The sequence below is a fragment of the Lytechinus variegatus genome, chromosome 2 (assembly GCF_018143015.1).
Source record: "Lytechinus variegatus isolate NC3 chromosome 2, Lvar_3.0, whole genome shotgun sequence".
NCBI classification, from domain to species: Eukaryota; Metazoa; Echinodermata; class Echinoidea; order Temnopleuroida; family Toxopneustidae; genus Lytechinus; species Lytechinus variegatus.
Genome location: NC_054741.1, coordinates 30,051,460 through 30,074,918, shown reverse-complemented (window position 1 = coordinate 30,074,918; position 23,459 = coordinate 30,051,460). Strand labels below are relative to the sequence as shown.

At 36.6% G+C, this 23,459-nt stretch overlaps 2 protein-coding genes across 2 annotated transcripts in view; one reads left to right on the top strand and one right to left on the bottom strand.

Annotated features, from left to right (window-relative positions):
• Positions 1 to 383: 383 nt before the first annotated feature.
• Positions 384 to 3,126, bottom strand: LOC121407802 (pyruvate dehydrogenase [acetyl-transferring]-phosphatase 1, mitochondrial-like). The gene has a single exon (XM_041599010.1). It carries the CDS (start codon positions 2,666 to 2,668, stop codon positions 1,151 to 1,153), a length of 1,518 nt encoding a protein of 505 aa, XP_041454944.1. The 5' UTR covers positions 2,669 to 3,126; the 3' UTR covers positions 384 to 1,150.
• A 3,412-nt stretch (positions 3,127 to 6,538) lies between these two features.
• The window catches only part of LOC121407801 (twisted gastrulation protein homolog 1-A-like), a 30,856-nt gene continuing 13,935 nt past the window's right edge, over positions 6,539 to 23,459 (top strand). The window contains exon 1 of the mRNA XM_041599009.1: positions 6,539 to 6,966. The gene's annotated coding sequence lies outside the window, so the exon portion shown is untranslated. The remainder of the gene's footprint in view (positions 6,967 to 23,459) is intronic.

Genomic DNA, 23,459 nt, shown 5'->3' with positions numbered 1-23,459 from the left:
AAAATATCAATAAATAAGGGCCGTAAAATAGACAGGTTTGCAATCTACTGCAAAAAATGGCGATGACTTTTTTCATCAATTGATATAGAATTCTTATGAGAAACAAACGCTTTCATTTGGCGGGTTCATTTGTTTAGAACCAGGCCGCCATGACACCATGGCAACTGACGTCATCGCTTCAGTACTGTATAGTAACATTTATAAAACTTGACCTTGGTTACAATTTCAATGTTGATAAGTCCATTTATCCCACATGACCTTTGAGTCAGGTGACCTGAAACTTGTACAAATGATACTTAATTACCTCTATATATACGTTTTATGAACTAGAGCCAAATAAACTTTAAAAGTTATGACTATACAACATAGTCAAAGTTCATTGACCCTAAATGACCTTTACCTTGGTCATGTGACCTGAAACTCATGCAAGATGATCAGTGATACAAAAACTTAACCTTTGTTAAGATTACAATGTTGACAAGTGACGACGCCCCCGTTGCCATTGGAAAAGCGGCACCTATATAGTCCCGCTCTGCTATACAGGAGAGACAACAACAGTTTCTTTCAACTTTGCAGTTGTAGTTTACAGGATTCTAAGAACATGCCAACATGCATGTTTTGTTGTAATTTTTTCTAATAAATTTCACTTCTTTCATATAACTGTAATTCAATTAGTGATTATTAAGATGGCATATTACCTGTGAGCACTAAACATTGTCTAGTTAAAAACATTCACTTACATACAAGAATCCTATTCCTTAATAAATTCTGGATTTGAAACAATGCAAACTTGATAAAACTAGTTCCACTATATGCATCAGCTGTCTCTGAAAATTACAGATTGCAATTCAGGTGCAATACAAATAAAATGCAATAAGAATTGAAATACACTAGAACTTCTTCAGACCTTTAAAATTCAAGTCTCTTCTGGGCTCCATAAAATATGCGATTGAAAAAGTGACCACAACAAACTAAATGCTACTCAAAAATATTCATAATTCATAGAAGCTATAATTTGTCAAAAGGGTTCTGAACTTCTGACCAGCATGTTAAAGTATTTGATAGAGTTTAAACTGAGTCAGAGAGAAGAGAAATTGTAAGATAAGCTTTGACTCACACACCAACACCATTACCACAAAAATATTGGTTTTCAGGAGTCAAAATAAATGACAGTGACAGTCATGTCATCTCTGTGCTGCCTTGCAATAGCATCCGGAAGACTCAGAATCTCAGCCAGTTTGTTCAGATCAAAGTCATTTGCAACTCCGCAGAGTGCATAGCGAATCAGATGTGTAGCAGAGTTGGTGTCTAATGACTTGAGGATGTCCATTCTTTCTTTGAGATCTGCCATGATGTTTTTCAACGCAGTACCTTCCCTAACAGAATAGCTGCTTGAAGCTTTCATGGATTTCATGTGCTCTCCAACGAGCTGAACAGCCTTATCATTGGTCAGCATATCCCAGAGACCATCTGAAGCAAGAATAAGGAACTTGTCATTGGGAGTTAACCTACGATAGGTCACCTCTGGTGTTGTTATGAGATACGGAGGAGTGTGGTAACTCTTGGGTGGTACATAACCAATGAATGTTCGCATCAGTTTCTGTTGCATCTCAGCAGTCCATTTGAAACGGATGTTCCCAAAAGCTCTGAGAGGCATCAGCTCACCAAGAAGTCGTCCGTTCTTGATCACAGTTGTAGATTCATGAGAAGGGTGCCCTCCCTTTATTCGCTCCACTTCACCAAGATTCTGCACGTTGTGGTCTACTGTTAAAGGGACAGCTTCCCATGTACCATACTCAGATTTACGTCCCAACACTGCTCGACAATCACCGACATTGGCAACATAAAGATCCTGATCATCCACATATGCCACACAAGCACATGAACCAGTGACAGCTGTTAAAACTGGTTCAATACCAAGAGATTCCGTTGTGGCTCTCATGGCTTCTGTTGAAAAATCGTTATCCAATCGATCAAATGCAGTTTTCAGGACATCTGCAGTAGAATCATCATCCAAAACATCTACAGAGAGATTTGCTTGGACATATCTGATCAAGCTTTCCTTGTATAGGTCGACAGTAGCTTGTAATTTATAATCATTTGGATGCCTGTGCCACTTTACTAATTCATTCGCCTCTCCACTCTGAAGTTGTGCTAGAACCTTTGGCAAGGTTTGGAAAGGAAGTGTCTCTGCTGCGATGTAATTGAACAGACGTTCTGATACTGCTTGAGCACAAGCTGTTCCTCCATGTCCATCAAAAACACCAAAAAGAATCCCATTGCTCAGCAAACACTCTGCGATGGCTCGTCTATCCTCTCCTGGCTTGTTGGAAAACAGCTGATTGCTGTCATATCTCTGCACAGCTTTTTGTGAGGATTCCTCATCAAAATGGACACTGACTTCATTTTGTTGCAGGACCTCACTTGTCTGTTCAGGGGTAAGCACCGGGTTCACACGCCATGGGTATCGAGATTGAGAGCTGGTTCCTAAACTCCTAGTAAATGTCAGCCATTTCCCATTAAATGAACTGCATCTCTCATTCCTATCCTTTTGCACAAAGGATATCAGCTGTGCGCTACTTCTATGGACTTTTCGGCAGTTGCTAACAAAGTTTGTTTTACATTTCAAACGAATCAAAGTCAGACTCAATCTCACATGACATGCCATTGCGGAACAACCACAAAAAAGTGGCAATTTATTACTTTATGATTCTTCCAATTTTTCTCCAAGCTCAGTTAATCATGTCATTTAATATTCAAACCGACCAAGGCCAAGTCAAGTTGTCATGAAAGTATAGGCCTAGTTCTGCACGCCGCAGCTATACCCGGCCCTATAGCTCACCGAAGTCAGCCTTCCCATACCGGCAAAGGTCAGGCGTAGTCATCGTTGACACAACCGATCAAATGGCAAATGTCAGCCGGATCGAATACGGGTGCTTTCAATCACCATTAAAAACGTGTTTTAGTGAAATATCCTCCAAATGATTCAGATCTTGCTGCACAAATTAAGTCCCTTTGCAGTTTGAATAACGGTTACTCAATGTAGATCGAGGATATAAAGTCAATTCCAGCTCCAGTTCCGACAAAACAAATTTTTTTCCGGGGACCTTAATCAGAAGGTGAAACTAGTGTGTGGCATGTGCGCCCTCAACGTCATGAGTTTTCACGTTTTTTGGCCTATCATCAAAGACTCTATATGCCGTACGTAACTTTATCTCAAAAATTTAAATATTTTGATGACAGTTCAGAATAAAGTAGATTTAGAGTTATAACCAGGATTTTTCAAAGGGGAGGGGGTGGGCAAATTTCTCGGATGAAAATTTTGGCAAGCAAAAAAAAGTTTTCAACCACAAATTAAGGATATTTCGTACCCGAAAAAAATTTACAAAAAAATAAAAGGGTTTTCAATTTCAAAAGAGGGGGCACACTTCTGTTTTGATGGCATTTTTGCATTACAAATTTTAATTTTGCTTCTCAAAGGGGGGCACGGGCCAGCTGTGCCCCCCCACCCTGGATCCGCCAGTGGTTATAACATGGGTAGCAACCTTCTTTTGCCTCGAAAGAGTTCATCAAAGGTATCAGAAGACCTTTCTTCAGACAATATGAGACTGCTACCATTGCTATCATATATGATGAAAATGAGGGCAGCTAGCAGTAGCTAGCTGCCTTAATTTTTTTAAATTTGAGATACGAGGTTTTATCAGCCCAGCCACAGTAAGTCAATAACAAAAACAATAAATAAATATGGGGATGGGGATAAAAGGGATAAATATAAGAATTTAGAGTATGCAACTGGCTGGAACCTGTTTCATAAAGAGTAAACACGGTGATAATTTTGGCATTATATTGTAACTACCCATGCAGGCACTCAGTCTGGGCCTCTGAACCGGTGGGGGCTGATGATGGGGCTTCAGCCAGCCCCCCCCCCCCCCATTTCAAAAGCGTGTAGGCCTACAAAAACGTAAGAAATACAATCTGATAGCGATATTCTCCAAAGGCTCATGAATTTTGGCAAGAAGAGTCTGAAATTTCAATGTCAGAACCAAATCATACAGAAAAAATGGATAAGCGATGCGACGGCCTAACGCGATAAAGTTGTCATCGGGTATTTCTTTTGTAATTTTTAGTCGATAGGTTTCTTTAACTAATCTAAAGTTGATTCAGATTCACACGTAAGTTTGTGCGCAAATCGTTCTTTAAAAAAAAAAAATTGACACTATATGTAATCCTTTGAATTGTAATTTTTGATTCACATAGTAAATCCTTCACACACGACCGATTGCATACAATATTGTATGCAATCGGTCGTGTGTGAAGGATTTACTATGTGAATCAAAAATTACAATTCAAATGATTACATATAGTGTCAAATTTGTTTTATTAAAAAATTGTTAATGATTGTGATGATGTTTATCTCTGAAAACATGTTTCCCTTTTTTTCTGAGATGCAACGAACTTGTCACTAAAACAGTTCAAAGTTTTCACACTTTCTTTGATCCATCATTCATATCGTGGGATGTTCTCTAACTTCGCTCTTCTGAATCCAATTGAAATAAGGGTTCCGTTTTACAAAGATTTTTTTCTATGCAATAAAATATAATGCACAATTTCTGTAACAAGTCTATCAGCCAATCAGATTGAATAATTTCAATGTCTTTAATTTTTTATCGCGAATTTGTTATTATAGTAAGTTTTATGAAAGGGCCCTGCACAATCTGAATCTAATATGCATAATGGATCTCGTTTTATAGTGACTTTAATTTGTAATAACAAAATTAATTATATAACAAGTTAACTATATCAGTTAATCTAATTGAATGATTTCAATAACTTTAAACTTTAATACTGCATATTTAATTTGCCCTGTAACTAAAAAAAAAAATGTAACAGGCCCCAGTATGAATGAAAATGGGTTCAGTGTACAAATAACTTTATGTAATCTATTAAGTTCACACAAAGAGAACCTCAGTGAAGAACGCACAAATGGATTCATTGTTTATAGGAGAATGGACTCCTGCATAAAAGAATTGCCCCCGGTCCCGCCCGCGGTGTTTCTCAAATTTTAACGAGAGTTAGTGCCTTAACACCACAGGGCATTCATGGTCCTATAATGAGAATAATGATAATAATACAGGTATATTTACCCAGGGTAGCCACTTCAGTTCCGAAAACTGTTCTCCCAGTGGGCCCTGCTGTTATTATTACCCGGTTAAGCTATAGGCTACCTATTCAGGTGCACACAACTTTTTGAGGAATAACTTCCTGCCGGTACCCATTTACCTCACCTGGGTCTAGTGCAGCACACTGTGGATGCATTACTTGCTGAAGGCCCGGCTGAAGGAAATTACGCCATGGCTGGGATTTGAACCCACGACCCTCTGTTTCAAAGTCCGAAGACTAATCCACTGGGCCACGGCGCTCCACGGTCTTGATCATATTCGACATTTCATTTTTTTTTTAAATCGCGGTTACTTCCATTAGGGTCGATCGAGGAGGGGGGGGGGGTGAAGATATGAAGTTCATGTGGGGAGATGATCTGTATTATCACCCCTAAGGAATCACGGAAGAACATTACAATGATTTTTATCGTTATTGAATGAAAAAAAAAGAATGGAGAAAAAATAATCAGGATGCAATAGAACAAGATCTTCATATTTCATGTTTTTTTTATTTATAAATAACATACACTCCAAATTTACCCCTCTCGCAACCATGCAAGCGCATGGGATGTGCCCCGTTTAATTTTACCACCCTCTTGGTCACTTCATTTTTGCATTATTTATTCAGGTTTATGAAGTAAAGGATGGGAAATGTAAAGAAATGAGAATTTACATTTTGGAGAGAGGGTATGAAATAAAAGTTAACGAAATACTAGTCTTGTAAAAAAGAAAAAGCAGCAATCATGTATTTAAATTTAATTCCTAATAACTATCCTTTCCCACTGGCATATAAATGGGGGCACGGACACCACCCCAAATAATAATAATAATAATGACCAAGAAAGAAAAAGAAAGTAAAGCCGAAAGGGAAAAGGGGTGAAATATGAGATTATTTTAATATCATGTCAAATCTATCACAAAGTTAGATAAAAAAAAAGTTTATTTAAAAGGTCAATATATTTGCTCATTTGCTTCGCTCATAATTATTCGAAACCTTTGAAAAAAATTAGTTTTGCCCCAAATGCCATTTCTGGCCCCCTAAAAAATGTGGCTCATTACGCCACTGACTAACTCCCTCCTCTCCCTCTATAAACTAAAATAAAACCACTCACAGAGAACAATCAACCCCCCCCCCCTGGTATAGTTCAGTGATAGGTCCATGGTGATATATACCGATCGATCATACCTATGATTACTTCAAGTCTCCAGTAGAATCAAGTTCAGACTCTGCCGGGAAGAAGTGCCATTATACAAACTCTAAATTGCACTTTTATCAATTAATGAACCGCGCCATCTTGAGAGCAAAGGCACGAATCTCGTATAGCAGGTGCATCTGTCTATCTTCTCTAGCTCCTCGGCTACAGCGCGCGCTAGCGCCTGCATATGCAATCTACGACCGAACAAGAAGATGTCGCGTCCATGGTCAACATCTGACGCTTCAATTTCTGGACCAATTGTACGCAGATCTACAAACTTCCGAATGATTTTGGAACTTTCTAGGAATTAGCTCAGGATATATTCTCACAGAAACATTACAATCATCAGGAAAATTGGTGTATTGACTGATGTCGGAGACCCATATCGAAGTGAAAAATATAATATTTGATGTTTCAAAGTGTAGTTGTTGATACCGGTACTTCGAAAAGTTTGAGGAGCCAGGAGTGAAATTTATTATCGCACGGATAATGTGCCAGGAGTAAGCCGAAGCTTGGCGGGTCAGAGCTCAGAGAAAGCCAAGTTGCGGAGGAACTCGCCGTGACTTTTGGAAACGAACTTAAAAAGCTGCTGATTTGAGAAGTTTACGTAGGTAGGTTGAAAACGTAATATTTTCATATAAAATTATGTACTGTTCAGCTGTTTGCAAATTGGACATTTTATTTCATAGAGTATCAACATTGTATCTATAAATTGTAGTAATTACTAGGCCTAGCTGAGGCAGCTCAGATCTTCCAAGGCGACCTTAGTTCAATTTCAACTGCAGTGTTTCACTTGGGCTCGGCATGCATAGTAGGCCGTAGGGTCTGGGGGAGCTCGGCAAGCGCAAGTTTATCATATCATTATATTGGTAATCTATGTATTTTTTATGGATAGCAACTAGTATCTAAGTGATAACCAATGTTTATTATTGACTTCACTCTCAGGACTCACTCAGGGAGCTCCTCAGTTGCTATTAAATAATGGTGATTAATGATAATAAATGTTCATGATTATTTTTATTGATTTATATTATAATTTTCATTATTTGATAATACTAGAATTAGTAACTATCATGATGATGATAGTAACAATAATAATATTGATGAAATGACAATAATAAATAAATAATGAATTATTATTATTATCATTAGTAGTATTATTGTCATTACTATCATGTATAAATATAGGATGGTGGGACGTGGGGTTGATATTATTTCCTCCCCTCCTTGGGATCAAACAACCCCTCATAATATACTGATTGAAAACTTGAAATTTTGCTGCTTTTTATTATGAGGATCTACATGTACTGCATAAAGCTTTTAACAAAATAACATTATACAACACCAGGGGCGGCGGAGCGAATTTAAAAGTGGGGGAGGGGGGCACAGGGAAGAAAGGGCACATTTTTTTCGAAAAGTGTACTTTTAATACTAAGAAAACTTGCTTACACATACATGTACATGTAAAACAGGTCCTTTTCTTGCGAGGGGAACTTGGGTTAAAAAGGGCACTGATACGTCAAAAGGACGCCTATTAGAAGGCAAAGGGCACTTGCTAACGGCATAAAACAGGTCATTCTCAGGCATGAAAGGGGACAGAACTAGTTCGTGGGGGCACTTTTCTTGGATAAAAAGGGGCACTGATTCGACAAAGGGCACTTACAAGAAGGCAAGGGAGACTTGCTCACACATAAAAGGGGTCCTTCTCAGGTGAAAGGGGCACAGAACATGTTCGTGAGAGGCACTAACATGAGAAAGGGCATCTAATAGAAGGCAAAAGGGCACGTGCAAATGGCGTAAAACAGGTCATTCTCAGGTATGAAAGGGGCACAGAATATGTTTGTGAGGGGCTCTTTTCTTGGGTAAAAAGGGGCACTGATTCAATAAAGGGCACTTACATGTACAAAAAGGCAAGGGGGACTTGCTCACACATACATAAAACGAGTCCTTCTCAGGTGAAAGGGGCACAGAACATGTTCATGAGCGAGGGGGCATTTTTCTTGCATGAAAAAGGGCAATTTTCAGTGCTTCAAAAAAGTGGGGGGGGGGGCACTGTGCCCCAGCCCCTCCCCCACCAAATGGCAAAATTTAAAAAGTCTCTACCATCCATGAGTAGCCCCCCCCCCCTATACTCTTCCTTTCTCAGTGTCCCCTCCACTGAGCCATCCCCCATTTAAAATATTTAATTTTGTGAAAAGAACCAAATATTTGAAATGTTAAATCTTAAATTATCCAAATCCAATTTTGATGAAATTATGTGTGCTCTTATTTATATTTCCTCTGCATGTTTAAATCAATCTGTCATTAGAATGGGCCTGAATTAAAATTATATAAAATCAGATAGAATAATTGAGAAAATTACATAATTTTTCAACTTAACTTTAAATTTGAAAATGTAAAATAACATATCAAACATCTTAATTTCATTCTTTTTTTTCCAATCTTGTTCCTATATTTCTTTTGTAGCTATGTTGAATAATGATTGGAAAATTTTCAATAAGTTGCTAATGATTTTTTAAAACAAAGATTGGATATTTTGTCAAACTATTTTTAACAATCTTGGTGCAAAGAATTTTAATATAATGGATTATATTAGAATTCAAAATAAATGTTGGCTAATGATACATGTACCTGGGCGGCTTGCCATGTATAGCCAGCATATAAACTGTGCAGATCATTGTTAGTTTTAGGATTATATTCATGACCGTATTTTGATAGAATTATCATTTTTTTTATACCTGCTTGTATAACTGAATTAAGCATTTTAATTTTCAGTTTTTGGCTTGGCCTCCTTAACCGTTTTTAAGCCTCAAGCTTTAGTTGCTCATTCTGCAAGAACTTTTGTTTGCACCCCTTTTCCACTTTTATAACTTTTTCTTGATATTTTAAGTTTACTTTTTTAAAATATCGATTTGATAATGTATTTGCAATATGATATAATTACAAATACCTTCATGAAATGTTACACTAGCTGTATGTAACTTAAATATAAAAACACATCACATGACAACTAAATAGAGCACAGTACAACACAGGACCAAACAGTACTTAAAGGACAAGTCCACCCCAACAAAAACTTGATTTGAATAAAAAGAGAAAAATTCAACAAAAGCATAACACTGAAAATTTCATCAAAATCAGATGTAAAATAAGAAAGTTATGACATTTTAAAGTTTCGCTTCATTTCACAAAACAGTTATATGCACATGTTGGTCGGTATGCAAATGAGGGAACTGATGACATCACTCACTCACTATTTCTTTTGTATTTTATTATATGAAATATGAAATATTTTGATTGTCTTGTCATTGTCATGTGAAATGAAGTTTCATTCCTCCCTGAACATGTGGAATTCCATTATTTTAACATTTTGTGCTTCAGGCAAGGAGGTCCTAATCATCAAATTCGTAAAAATTGAAATATTGTATAATTCAAACAATAAAAAACAAAAGAAATAATGAGTGAGTGACATCATCGACTCTCTCAATTAGATGTAACTGGCTCATTCATATAAGCAAAACTTTGAAATGTCATAACTTTCTTATTTTACATCCGATTTTGATGAAATTTTCAGCATTGTGCTTGTTGATTTTTCTCTATTGATTCAAAACAACATTTTACTGAGGTGGACTTGAACTTTAACAATAACACCTGACGTTGTCTCTCTGAAAAGTTACACACCAACATCCCGTTGTAACTAAAACAATGGATGCTGATAGATACATGTAAAGGCCTAAATCTTAGAGGAAAAAGGCACTTTTTCTTGTAATATTGGGACATCATGTCTTGTACATGCTGCTACATGTATACCTGTTCATAATGACTGGTTAATTGATTGTTTTCCATTAATTAAATGTTCGTTGCATTGTTGAGGAAACCGCAGTGTACCGGAGCAAGGGAGATAAAAGTCTCTCCATTACAACAAGGTGTGCAGGGTTTAATTAGATTTATTTCAACGAATCAGAAAGCACAGAGGAAATCAGCCGGCTCTTAGTGGTCAATTAAAATGGCAGGGTCAAATTTTTTACTCATTATCTATTTAATTGGCTATGGAAATACATACTCCATCTTTAGAAATGAGAAATTTGATGAAGACCTAAGGTAGAATACAGAATCCATGAATGGTATTTCTACCCGGCCAGTAGGACTGGAACCAGCAAGTACTGTAAGTAACCTGCTTGCTCGGTGACTTCACGTTTTTCAACGAAGTTGGCGGAGTGGTACAAGCCTACATACATGTATTACAATTTACAACTTAACCCAAGACAACTGTGTACATACATGTAGGTATGATAGTTTATACTTCCTCTGTTCATATATCATACCCTTTTATAGCAATTAGTTACTGACAGGGTAAAACACAAATTTGATTGCATGCTTATGGGCACAAATTTTCTAACTGAACCTGTTCAGCAGTACTGTAGTTACATGTATGTAAAGAGCAGTCATTGAGATAGAATTTGTATTAATGATTTGTTTTCTTTATTGTGTAAGTCACAGCAGACCGTGAACATGAAATTACACACGTAATGTCTTATCTGGTAATAATAATAATAGGCATTTATATAGCGCCATCTATCTAGAATCTATTCCGAGGTGCACAAGAAAAGAAAGAATGAGGGAGTTTGGATGAGTGTCAAAGTGCCAAACTAATAATAATAATAATATAATATAGGGTATTTATACTGCGCACATATCCACCTTGTTAGAAACTAATACTGTTCGGAAAGATAAGACTTCAGTTTAGTAGTCTTATGCTGTATGCAGATTTAAGCAGATAGAAATTTTCGATACTATACATGTATGTGCATCATTTTCTGGTTTTCTACAACTGTGCATTATTACTTAACCCACATGCCTAAACTTGACAAACAAGCTGTATTGTGTCTGCAGAATTTGGTTGTTGACTGAGTTTGATGGGAATGGGCCACCCATTTCCTCCTCAGGGAAACTCAGTAGGGTATCCGGGGACAAGTTCCTCACATGGATTCAATCATATTGTATCATCCATAATGTCTGCACTGTCTTGTTTCTCATGTATTCTACAGTAGGGGAGAGAGACCGGGGTTAGTTGGAACATGGGGTAAGTTGAAACATTGTAATTTTCTTTAACTCCTGTAAAGTAAATTTATGCAATACTGCCCTCAATTTATTGTTATTGATAATACAACAGTTGTATTATCAATAACAATAAATAAATAAAGGGCAGTATTGCATAAATTTACTTTACAGGCGTTAAAGAAAATTACAATGTTTCAACTTACGGTACCCCATGTTCCAACTAACCCCGGTCTCCCCTACTGCTATCATAGACCTACTGGTAACTTCTATGTAAAGCCATGATCCTACGGTCCTACCCTAGATATCATCTTTAACATAGAATGAAACCTTGGAACAAGTTAGCTTGTATGAAAACAGATCAAAGAATAATTTCAATGAAAGTTCCAGAACAATTTACATAAACAATCATGAACGCTTAAATGGTGAAATCAACAATGCTATGTAGATTCTTTTTTTGGGGGTAATTCTACTAAGTACAACCTCTCCCAATTGTAGACTGAAAATTTTATAGGCCTACTTTTGTTTTGCTTTGTATTAGGATGGATTGTATGGCATGTAAAACTTATACCATTCAATCAAATGTGCATTAAATATTGATTTGACATTCTAGGTTCCTGTCACCATGGAGATAAAAATAAAATATCCATGCTTTCACATAATATACTTTCACATTCTCTTCACCAATATCAGTGAATAAAAAATACAATTTCCTGTTGTATGAGTTTGGGTTTCCATGATCTTCTACTTCAATATTATTCACAATTCAGTTTTCTTACTTGCACTAAATGTTTTCAGTCTCCAACTCAGAAAATCCTCTTTGAAGGTTAGAAGATGGATACCAAAATCATAATGCGCCATGTATGTTTCTTTGATGGTTTTGAAAGCATTCCAGAAAGACATTACTAATTGCTTTTCTTTGCGGCAATCACTGAGTGAGCATACAGATTTGGATGGGAATCCCTTTAGAACGAGGTCCTCTTGTAATGCCATAATTGTCTTCTATTCATGAGGAGAACAGGATGGAACCCATTGTGACATGGTATTAGTCTGTTTTATTACATCACAACCTTGTTCCTATACATTCCAATAGGGATTAGGATAAAGGATTTCCCTTTCTTGTCACCCTTTTAATCATCTTTTTAAACCAAGATTATCATGTACTTATCTCCATACTGGGATGTCTACCAAGAGAGTGGAATTCACAGCCATCTCCTTGTGCCGAAACATCGAGAGGTTTCAGTGCAGCCTTCCTGTTTGCTCTTTGAAGCTGCATAGCTCTTTGAAGCTGTATTACTGTAGTTCAATTTTGCACATTTTGGGGGTAACATTTGCATAATATATTGTAGGCATAGGTCCATAGATTCATCAATTTTTTATATGCTTTTAATTATGTTCATTGTTTCTGTTTTTACACCAAGAATCTTTAGATTCAGGATTATGTGCTTTCCCTTTAGATTTTACAATAGAGGTCCTATAGACTTTCAGCTTACATAGGGGGGGGCAGTCAAATGTATTGCTGTACACACGCGTCACCAAAAAAACGTTTAAAGGGGTGGGTTTTTTTCATTTTTGGACGCAGACTGCACATGCACTCGTTAAGGGTATTAAAAACACTGATTTAAAAAAAGGGGTAGTTTTGAGAGACTGATCAATGCATGGTCAATCGAAGGGTCAAACGTATTTAGGGTATTTTTTCCAAAGCTTTTTTTGTAAGACTAGCCAAACGTGTTTAGGGTATATATTTTTTCCCCTAGCTTTTTCCCTGGCATCATATTCTGGGGCAGGCGCGTACGCAGGATTTTTGAAAGGGGGGGGTTTTCGAGCTGATTTTTTTTTTTAAATCTCCCGCCCAGTCTCTAAAAAGTGATGAGCGGGGGGGTGATGATTTTTTTTTTCAGCGCTGCAAATAAGACAATAACATTTAAGTGGGGATGGTTATGTTACAGTGCGGTCATGACCCGCGAGCGAGCAGAAATGTTCTCGTTTTTGCGTTGAAAACATAACCTTTTTGTCAATAGTTTGTTGGTATCATAGTCGATGCTACATGTCCTTCGGATCGTAGCACTCATGATATGGCCAACCGCGTAGCCAGGATTTCATTTTTGAGGGGGCGGTAAATGGACGCAAAGCGCGCTCCCTAGGGGGTGGGTGCAGGGAGGGGGAGTTTCCCCCTCCCGCGCGAAGCTTTTAGTGTTTCATAAATTAAAATGAAAAGGAGCCGTTTCTCTTGTCTCTAGTACCTCCAATTCGGTTGACTATATTGCGATTTTGAACCTTGTTTTCAAAAGTGAATGTAAACGCACAAAAGAGGTATATAATGGAGGAAATTAAAATGATAACTCCGCGCGAAGCGCGGAAGCTAAAGTGATTTATCAATTTTTCTTGCCATAAAAAGGGTCCCGAGAAATGGGTATTCTCAAAGATATATTGAAACTTTCTTTGGAAAGATCAGATTTGATTACAAACAATTTAGCATATCAGTGCATATTTTTAACTCGCAAAACAGAGGAGAAGATTGGTAGAGGAAGATATTCCTCCCCGCGATGAGCAATGAAACTCTGAAATTTCAAAGGGCAGACGTTTCATCAAATGTAGATATCTCTAATACCCAATCGTCTCTAATTCAATTGATTTTCTAAGATTATTGAACTTCATTACAAGGAAAATAGTGCGCATAAAGTTGAAACTTCTGTGATTTGTTGAAATTATCTATCTATATAATAAAGGATGATTAATTTTTTGACTTATCCTGAAGCGCTTCATTTTGAATATAAAGAAACTTAAGTGTCATTCAAAATTTCAAACTGAGGGCGCAAAACAGGACAGGAGATGAATGTATACAGGGAAATGACATGAAGTTTAATACAATTTGATAAAAAAAAATATTGTACTTTTTTATTTAATACGACACGAATTCCATACCTTCCTCTTTTTAAATTAGGAACCTGTTTGCCCCCAAATTATGGTTGTTTATAGTAATGAGCTGAAAAGCGGGAGAAGCTGACTTTATGGAGGTGACGGCAGAAACTGATATAAAGATTTTACCCGCTCGGAGCCGACCAGACCAGAAGTTGCGCGATCAATTGAAAAAAAAAGATAACTTCATACATTTACTTCGGCCTAACCTTACTCAAATTCATGCCCTAATGTATACAATTTTAACTTTAACTGGCAAGAAGCACATAGCTGAGGTGGAAAAACAGGGTTAGAGAAAAGGTGGGGGAACAATGGAGAACTTCAATATTGTCATTTAACCGCGCGCAGCGCGGAAGCAAAATTCATATATGAATTTAAAGCAAGAAGAGTGAAGGAGTTTCTCTTTTGAGAAAAAAATAAAGAATAAATAGAAAAAACACAAAGCTACCTTTCTTCCCTTTCTACGCTACGCGCCTGGATATGGCCTTGATCAGAACACTAGAAACTTGAGAAATGTCATGAATAATTACGAGAGAGCGGAGCAAGCGTTTTTCCGTCAAAACATACATTTCTTGTCAATAGTTTGTTAGTAAATCAAGTATTAGTCGATGCTACATGTCCTTCTATTCGTAACACTCATAATACGGCCTTGAACAGGAGACTAGATACTTATGGGATTTCATAAATTATTACGAGCGAGCTAACCGACATTTTAGCGTTTTCCGTCATTTTGGTTTTCATGTTGGTAAAACATATTTTGTAAGAAAACGTATGTCTTTGTCTTGGTTCACTTGTATTCATAAGTATACATCATGATAATCATGTATGGCCTTGTTAATTGCGATACCGTGATCATGTCGGCGACATGCGGAAATAAAAGATATAATAAAATGGAGCGAGCGAAGCGAGCGGAAATTTTTTCTGTGTTTTTCGTCGGAAACATGAGATTCTGTTCATTATTGCTGTCATATACATGTACATTATTGGGTAGGGGAACTGTCCGTAACCAGACCAAGGAGTTATCAGGCGCTTGCCCGATAACTCCTTGACCAGACCGACCTCTGGGGAGACAAGCAAGCAAAAAAAAAAAAAAAGGAAACGAAAAGGGGGGGGGGTTTGAACCCCCGAAACCCCCCCCCCTTGCGTACGCGCCTGTTCTGGGGACAACTTGTTTAGGGGCCAAAATTTGTAAATAAAGCCTGCAAAAACTTTATTTTGCACAAAGAAAAAAATCGTTTAGGGGGTCCCGGGCTTACGTACATATATGCCTATTACTCTCTGCTCTCCTGCTTTATACTGACAGTAAGAAATTCAAAGTTGTTTTAAGTACTTGATTTCCAAGTTGCCTAGTTATACCTTTTTGAAGGAAAAATTCTGAATTTTGAACTAATAAAAAAATCAAAATATTAGGCCTATACTTTTGTATTGATTATTTATAGTTTTCTTGGACCTGATGTCTTTTTTACATTGTGTAAATATCATTTGACCAACCATGGTCTTTTTCTATATCATTTGACCAACCATGGACCTACAATGTACTGGACCAACTGACTGACCCATGTTTTGTTCATCAGGCTTGGGTTTCTCCGCCAGCAAAGGGAGAGAAAATATACAACTTAAATCCATGATGGAGGCATTACAGAGTAGAGGAATGCCTTCAGAAAGAAATGAAAACAAGCCTACATTGTAAGCAATCTGTCCCTGTGGGTTCATTCTCACACCTGCATTGGATTTAGGTTATAGTCTGAACTCAAGTGCAAAGAGGACATTCACTTCGCTGTACTCTGGCTTTACCTTCTTGTCAGTGTACAATCCTTTCACGTAATAGAATAAGGATTGCAAAAGCTCCTAGGTATTTGTGACGTTCTTTTAAATCCACTGTCTAAAGGGATTTTGTACTGTACTTGAAGAAAGCAGAAAAAAAAATCAAGAATAGCATGATGTGGACAGGACAAAAAAAAAGAATGTGATTGAAAATGGGAAAAATTTAGAGTTGTCTGTCTATTGGTGAGTTTACATGTACAGTAATTGTGATGGGTATTCATTTTTTAAATAATGTATGAAATTGAATGAGAAAATCTCCAACACACAAAGGTCAATACCGTAATTATGTTATCCAAATTTTCCATGACTCAGTGGACAATAAAAATGAAATCTTGAGATGAAATTAGAGTTGGCCTACATGAAATCAACTTGTTTTTAAAATCATGTTCTGGTTGTGTAGTGAAAAGTGGAAATATTGACATGACTTTCTGAAAAGTTTTGATAGTCTTTCAATCATATTTATGTAGACCCTACTACTTACATATTTACCTCTAAGTATATGTGATATAGACGAATGTAGACTTATGTTAAGAGGTGATAAAATATTTTTTTTTAGTCTACTGCCAAGTCCTGCAGTGAATTAATATAATTCTCATTGGCATTGTGATGGTCACATGAAACACATGTACCTGAAAGGACAGACATATATCATGTCCATGGACATATCAGCCCTAAGACAAAAGGATTCAAGAAATCTAAGATTTTCACAATTCTTTGAGCTTGAATCCTCACCCCCTATCCTAGGTTTACAGAACTCTTGTATGTATTGGTTTCAACCCCCTGGATTGCCCTATAGAAAAAAGCTAGCATTATGTGATTACCTCTCATCTGCTTTCATACCTACTTGATAAAAAATACCAGTATATTGCGAGAATGTGTCAAGACATATTATTGAGTGATAATTTATTTTGTTCATTTGCAACCATTTGGACTGGTTAACAAAGTTCCAATAATTTCCACAGGATCTTTATTTCTTCAAATTTGCTTTATAAGCTTCAAAAATCTGTGTTACCTTGGAGACTTCCCAGCGAAAGTTTTTAAAAGTATGTAGTGTACGTGCTCACACTGTTTTTCTGATCTTGGTGGAATTCTTAATCAGAGAATAGTCTAGGGATAAGTTACAACATGTGTTGTAGTATCTTGCCATCCAGTGGTAATTTCATTGAAATCCTTGACTTTGATTGGCTGTTGATCATCGTTACAATGGTAATGTAACAAGGCCCCTCGTACAGGTATATAATTTTGTGAGTGGGTATGAAAGCAGCTTGTATTCTACCTGTGCATCTATCTCATTCTAAAAACAGGTGACAAATCTATCAAAACCACTGAAATCTAGAAAAATATTAAGGTGAATGAGCTCCACCAATATTACTCACCATGAGGTGTTTTTTGGCACTTTCGTTTTTCATTGAGCCGTGATAATGCAGTAAGTAAGAAACATTGGGGCTCAGGGATTTTTTTTTTTTTTTGGGGGGGGGCATAAGAACTATTTCCATTAGCGACAATGTACCAATAAGGCTCAGGATAGACAAAGCTTTCAATTTCCCTTTTAGGCATATTTTAATATGAATATGATTTATAGGCATACAGAGGCAGAAAAAAAAGAAAAGAATTTGCGAGGGAATAGACGTGTTTTGATTGCAATATTTTATACAGTTGAAAGCCTTATACTATCTTTTCAGTGTGTAGCCTTTAAAAGTTGTAACAAAAATACCTATTAAAGGCTCCATTATGAATCGATTATTCAGATTGAATGTTAATTCTGATCTTAATTATAAAAAAAAATCAATATTGTGAATACAGTAGATGAAAAAAACATGAAAAGCCCTACATGTACATGTAATAACTTGTGTAGTTTTTCATTCAGCATTAGGTGGTTTCAGACCGCCTCGATCACAAGAATCCCCGTTAAATTACAAGAACTTTTTAAGGCTAAAAAATACCCGTTAATTATTCCTGCATTCACACCGCCCCGAAACACATCCTTCGGGATAAGTTCCCGAAGTTACGAGCATGCGCAGTGTGGTCTGATAAGCAGGCAAGGCGCGAGATTCAAAATCACTAGCCCAGCAGCCACCCACGCCGCCGCGCCCAACGACACGCTGGGCTAAAAGTTCCCGTAATTTGCTTTCACATCGCCAAAATACCTGCGACCTTGGAAAAATCCCCACGAAAGTTCTCGTAATTTCGCCAAGTACCAACTATTTAGCGGGTATTTTCTTTCGGGGAAATTACGCGTAGTTTGCTTTCACATTACCAAAATACCTGGTATTTTCTGATCGGGTAAATTTCCCGATCAGAGAATACCTGGAACTGGCGAACTTCGAGGCGGTCTGAAACCACCTATTGGAAATACATGAGGGGGATGGACGATTTTGCCCTCATGACAGCCCAATTTCCCCTGCCATTCCCCCAAAATGGTATGCTTTGGGGAGACCATTCTTACTAGATTCGCCCCTTGAACAGTAATCCCTTTCAGCAGCTTCAAAGCTATCCCCAAGATCTATCACAAAAATATTCAAGATTATTCAAAATCAAAATTGTGGCGGAATAATGGTATTTGCCTTTACACTTCATAATTGCTTGTTACCCCTAAAAGGTTGCCCTTAGAATGAAAGAAACAGCCAAAAAAAATTCGCAATCGCCCCAATGTGAAAAAAAAAGATAGCCCCTAAAAGTTTAAAATCACTCCTACCCTGTTCTGCTTTGTACATGACTTATCAGCCAACTACAGTACACGTAGTCTCATGCAGTCTTTAGGTAGAATATTCCTACTGAGTTTGGACCACAGCACAGTGTGATTTTCATTTTCCCAGAATATCATCTTCCCACTTCATGTCTACATGATCTTTGCAAGTTAAAATACTCTTACCCATGTCCTTGGAATACAAAGTAGTGATTGATTTTTTTTATGAACGATTCCATTGCATGATTAATTTCTGTCCTTTGATCAGTCAATAAAGAGGGGTTTTTTTACATGGCCCAGGATTGCATGTACATAATTTCAGTCACAGGTGAAATAGTTACTGATGACAAAAAGTAATCTTTTTCATTAGACAATAATAGGGAATCATTTTGGATCTTTGAGATATTAAAAAAAGAGTGAATGATGAATGTGATATTGGTTCTTCATGTATTTTTTCACTTTCTGATAGGCCTACTGAGCTCATTAAAATTATTGTAGATATTGCTGTGTAACTTACATAAAATTTAGTAAAAATGCTAGTACCTCCGTATATGTACAATTAATGTGCATGTTATATTTTTAAAAATCAGATAATGTGCATGTGCTCATGTAAAGTATGGTGTATTGAGATATGGCCAATAATATTCATGAGATAAGACAGGGCTTTCCTTCAAATCCCCTGAATCATGTTATAGCGGTAGTCGTGTCACGTCTGGCTCACGATGTCTCATCTTTACCTCACCTCCACCCTCGTCCTCCAAATCAAACAATTTTGGGGAAGTAAGTTTTTCTGAAAAGAAGTGATATTTGAGATATATGCAGTTTGAAATCAGGCTCCAGCAAAATGTAAAATCTGTTTGAAAATTAGAGTTTTGAGAGATTACTTTCTTAAAAACGAACATACATTGTACTGAAGCTTCTTGATATATGCAATCATCAGAGTAAATTCGCATGAATTACTAAAAAGCTTATTTATAGATTACTTTCTATTAAAATTCTCATATTGGTTGCTTCAAAATTGCAGACTTTGTTCATGTAGATAACTCTCTGTATGTTTTGTACTAAGATTTACAGATTATTTCTTTAATAAAGTACAGATATTACTAATGGTATATGTACTATATTGATAATGTGATTAAGTAATACACTAAGTCCACTAAATAGCCTGGTGGTTGAGTCGCTGCCCGGAAAGCAGTAGATGGCAGGTTCGAATCCCACTGGTTCCAATTTTTTCTGACTTATGAGCTTATGATTTTCATTACAGATCGAGCATACTGATCTTAAACAAATAGGAGTAATGCCGAAAATTTGTTAAACAAATTATTAATTTCCTCCTATAAAAGCCTCTTAATTTACTACATGTAGTGTGTTTAATAGAAAGGTTTATTAGAAAATTCTTTGAATAATCAAGAAGATTCTATGACTGGAGTTCCAACAGGTAACAAATTCATTCAAGCAGCTGTTCATATCTAAAGAAACACAAAAGAAAGAACGGCATAATGGACCTTTTGATGTCTGCCTTCGAAGCCGCCAGTTTCAGTGAAGAAAGCAGAGGGATGAAATTTTACGAATATCCATTTGTATCAATTTTCCATCTTTCATATTAATAAAAAAACTGAATTTGAATGCATGTGAAAACATCAATAACCAAGCACTATTACGACGAGATATTTGCCCAGATTATATTAATTAACCTGTAATTAGTGAAAAAGAAAGAATTTGACCTTTACTGAAACCAGATGAGTCATGTTTCAAGACATATTGCATAGTTTATTTTCGCATGCCTCCGAATTATGTACTACACATACACCGTATAACCAGACCAAGATGCAGCGAAAAATTAATTATCACATAAGCATATTTCTCTTTATGTATGACCTATAGCTGCGGAGTCATGCAGGAATCATTTGTCTACACAATTGCAAGAGATGTTGAGCAAAATGCATGCCTGACATACTTTCTGCTGGCGGCTTTTAATCTTGTTCAATGAGATTTTATTTGCTGTTACTCCATCTCATTTGAAACCTTGGAATAATTCAACAGTGCATTTCTAGTGTATACATGTACTGGCATGCTGAAAGTCTAGTACATTTACATCTCATATTTTAGTTACCAATTGCTTTCAAGAGTTCATTTCCCAGAATTTTTGATTTTTTTTCTTGAGGGGAATTGTTAAAATGTATACTGTTTTAATTATTTTTTTCCTAAGGACTGAAGAGAAATCTGAAATTCAAATTCCTTCATTGTTTTGTTTTGTTTTGCTCAGCACTTAAAATCAGGAATTTCATTTGATTTTGTCTTATTTAGATGAATGAAGTCATTTGCCTCAATCTCATTGCTGTTTATTCTGTAGGAAATTAGTGCAACCAAGTTTAGAGAAGTTCCAGGCTCCAAAAGGTCTTGTAAATTTGTATGTAGGAAGCAAAAAGTGACATGCTAGCCGCTAGGTTTCTATCTCTTAATCCTTTACAGAAGTGATACAGAAGTGATGGCAATCCTTGTTAATAAGTGAGGAAAAAAGAATTTGTTGTCGTTGCTATACTGGTCAAAGTGGCATATTTGATTGTCTCTTTATTGGCAGTACAGAAAAGGAAATTAAAGGCCAAAGGCAAGATAAATGGCACTGTTCAAAGTTTAGAATCACTAGATCTTTTTGGAATAAAAAGCTATTGAATTTAGTCAAAACCAATGATTTTTTTTTAGGGGTGGTCCAGGCTTGAGATATTTATATCTCAATAAATAGAGTAAAATTCACAAAGCAAAATGCTGAAAATTTGATCAAAATTGGATAATGAATAACAAAGTTATTGAATTTTAAAGATTTGCATTATTCCGGTGAAACAGTTCAAGACATGCCTTTATGAATATTCATTAGGTAGGCTGATGATGTCATATCCCCACTTGTTCTTTTGTATTTAATTATATGAAATAAGGCTTATTCAAAAATTTTCTGCCAAGAACCAAAACAATTTGATTGACGATTGACAACTGATTAAGTGCATTAGTTATTTATTGCCACGACTTATTTCATCATAATGGAGACACATCATTTACATATGTATGAAAAAATAAAATTATTTTTTCATGTCATAACATAAGAAAAAAGGAAAATGGGGATGTGACATCATTAGCCCATTTAATGAATATATATGACGATGTGCATATAATAATATGGGTAATAATATGCTGTAACATGCTTTGAGCCATTCTGGGAAAAGCGCTTTATAAAAATTGGCTATTATTATATTATATAACTTCACAAAATGGTGATAAAATTTGAAAATTCAACAACTTCGTTATTTGTTGTCCAATTTTGATGAATTTTTCAGCATTTTGCTCTGTGAATTTTACTCTATTTATTCAGATATAAATAGTTTCAGCTCGGACCATCCCTTTAATAACATTCATAATACCTCCTGTTTAATACCAATTATTTTGGCAGTGCTTCCACCAACTGTGTTACATATAGAATGTGCTGCTAAATTGGATCGATGTTGGTGTACTTGGTTTGTACCTATTTCTGCAACAAAGTTTAGCAACTACATGGCCACAAATGCTTCGTCCTTGACCCTGAGCATGTATCATGCCACTGTCATGTGCCACAGTAAACACGTATGCATTGGATATATATAAAGAATTGGCTTTACATCTTGTTCCTATTGCACGAATGATTTGATTCGGAGGGTTGAGCAAGAATCCAACCTCCAAGTCAATGTCATGAACCTCCAGCAGTCACAGCAGGAGACTGGCTCCCTGTCTGATTCTATGTCATTGATCCACAGCCCCTTGTCTCTTCATGCCCTATTTCTAGTTCGGTAAATAGTCCTCTGTACATGTGTTTATAGTCCGGTATGTCTCCAATTAAAGTCAGGGTGCCCCACTCCCCCCCCCCCTCCGTTCCCCTCCTTCTGCACATCCTGAAGTTTTGGCAGTAAGCTTGTGACTTGACAAACATTCTTTCCTGTCAAATTATATGGCCCCTCTCTATCTGTCTCTCTCCATCTCTCTCTCACTTCCCCTCTGTCTATATTGACTGCCCCCCCCCCTCCCTCTTGCTAGTATCTCACCCAACTTCAGTAACTTCAGTTTTTCTTTCTTTCTCCCTTTTTAATTTTTTTACCTTTTTTCTTTTCTCATGCATTGCATATATATAGGCCTACATCATTTTATCTTTGAAATCCTATTCCACGTTTCAAATTTGACAATGAACTTCTTTATTCCTTCCATCTTCCCTCACTCGCATTTCGTTGAATATCACAGTTACTGGTATCAAATTTCACATCTACAGCACTTGCTTCAAATGCGCAATATGTAGGTCTACGTCTACAACATTCAATTTTTCCTGGACAGATTTTTTGTGCTGTTAAGAGCTATAGTCTCGGTATATAGGGTTTAGGCCTACTAGATTATGGATTTTTTATATGAATTTGATATCTTTCGAGCTGAAGCACAGCAGGGGAGTTTGCTGGTGATATAAGGTGGTTTCAGACCGCCTCGAAGTTCGCCAGTTCCAGGTATTCTCTGATCGGGAAATTTACCCCGATCAGAAAATACCAGGTATTTTGGTAATGTGAAAGCAAACTACGCGTAATATCCCCGAAAGAAAATACCCGCTAA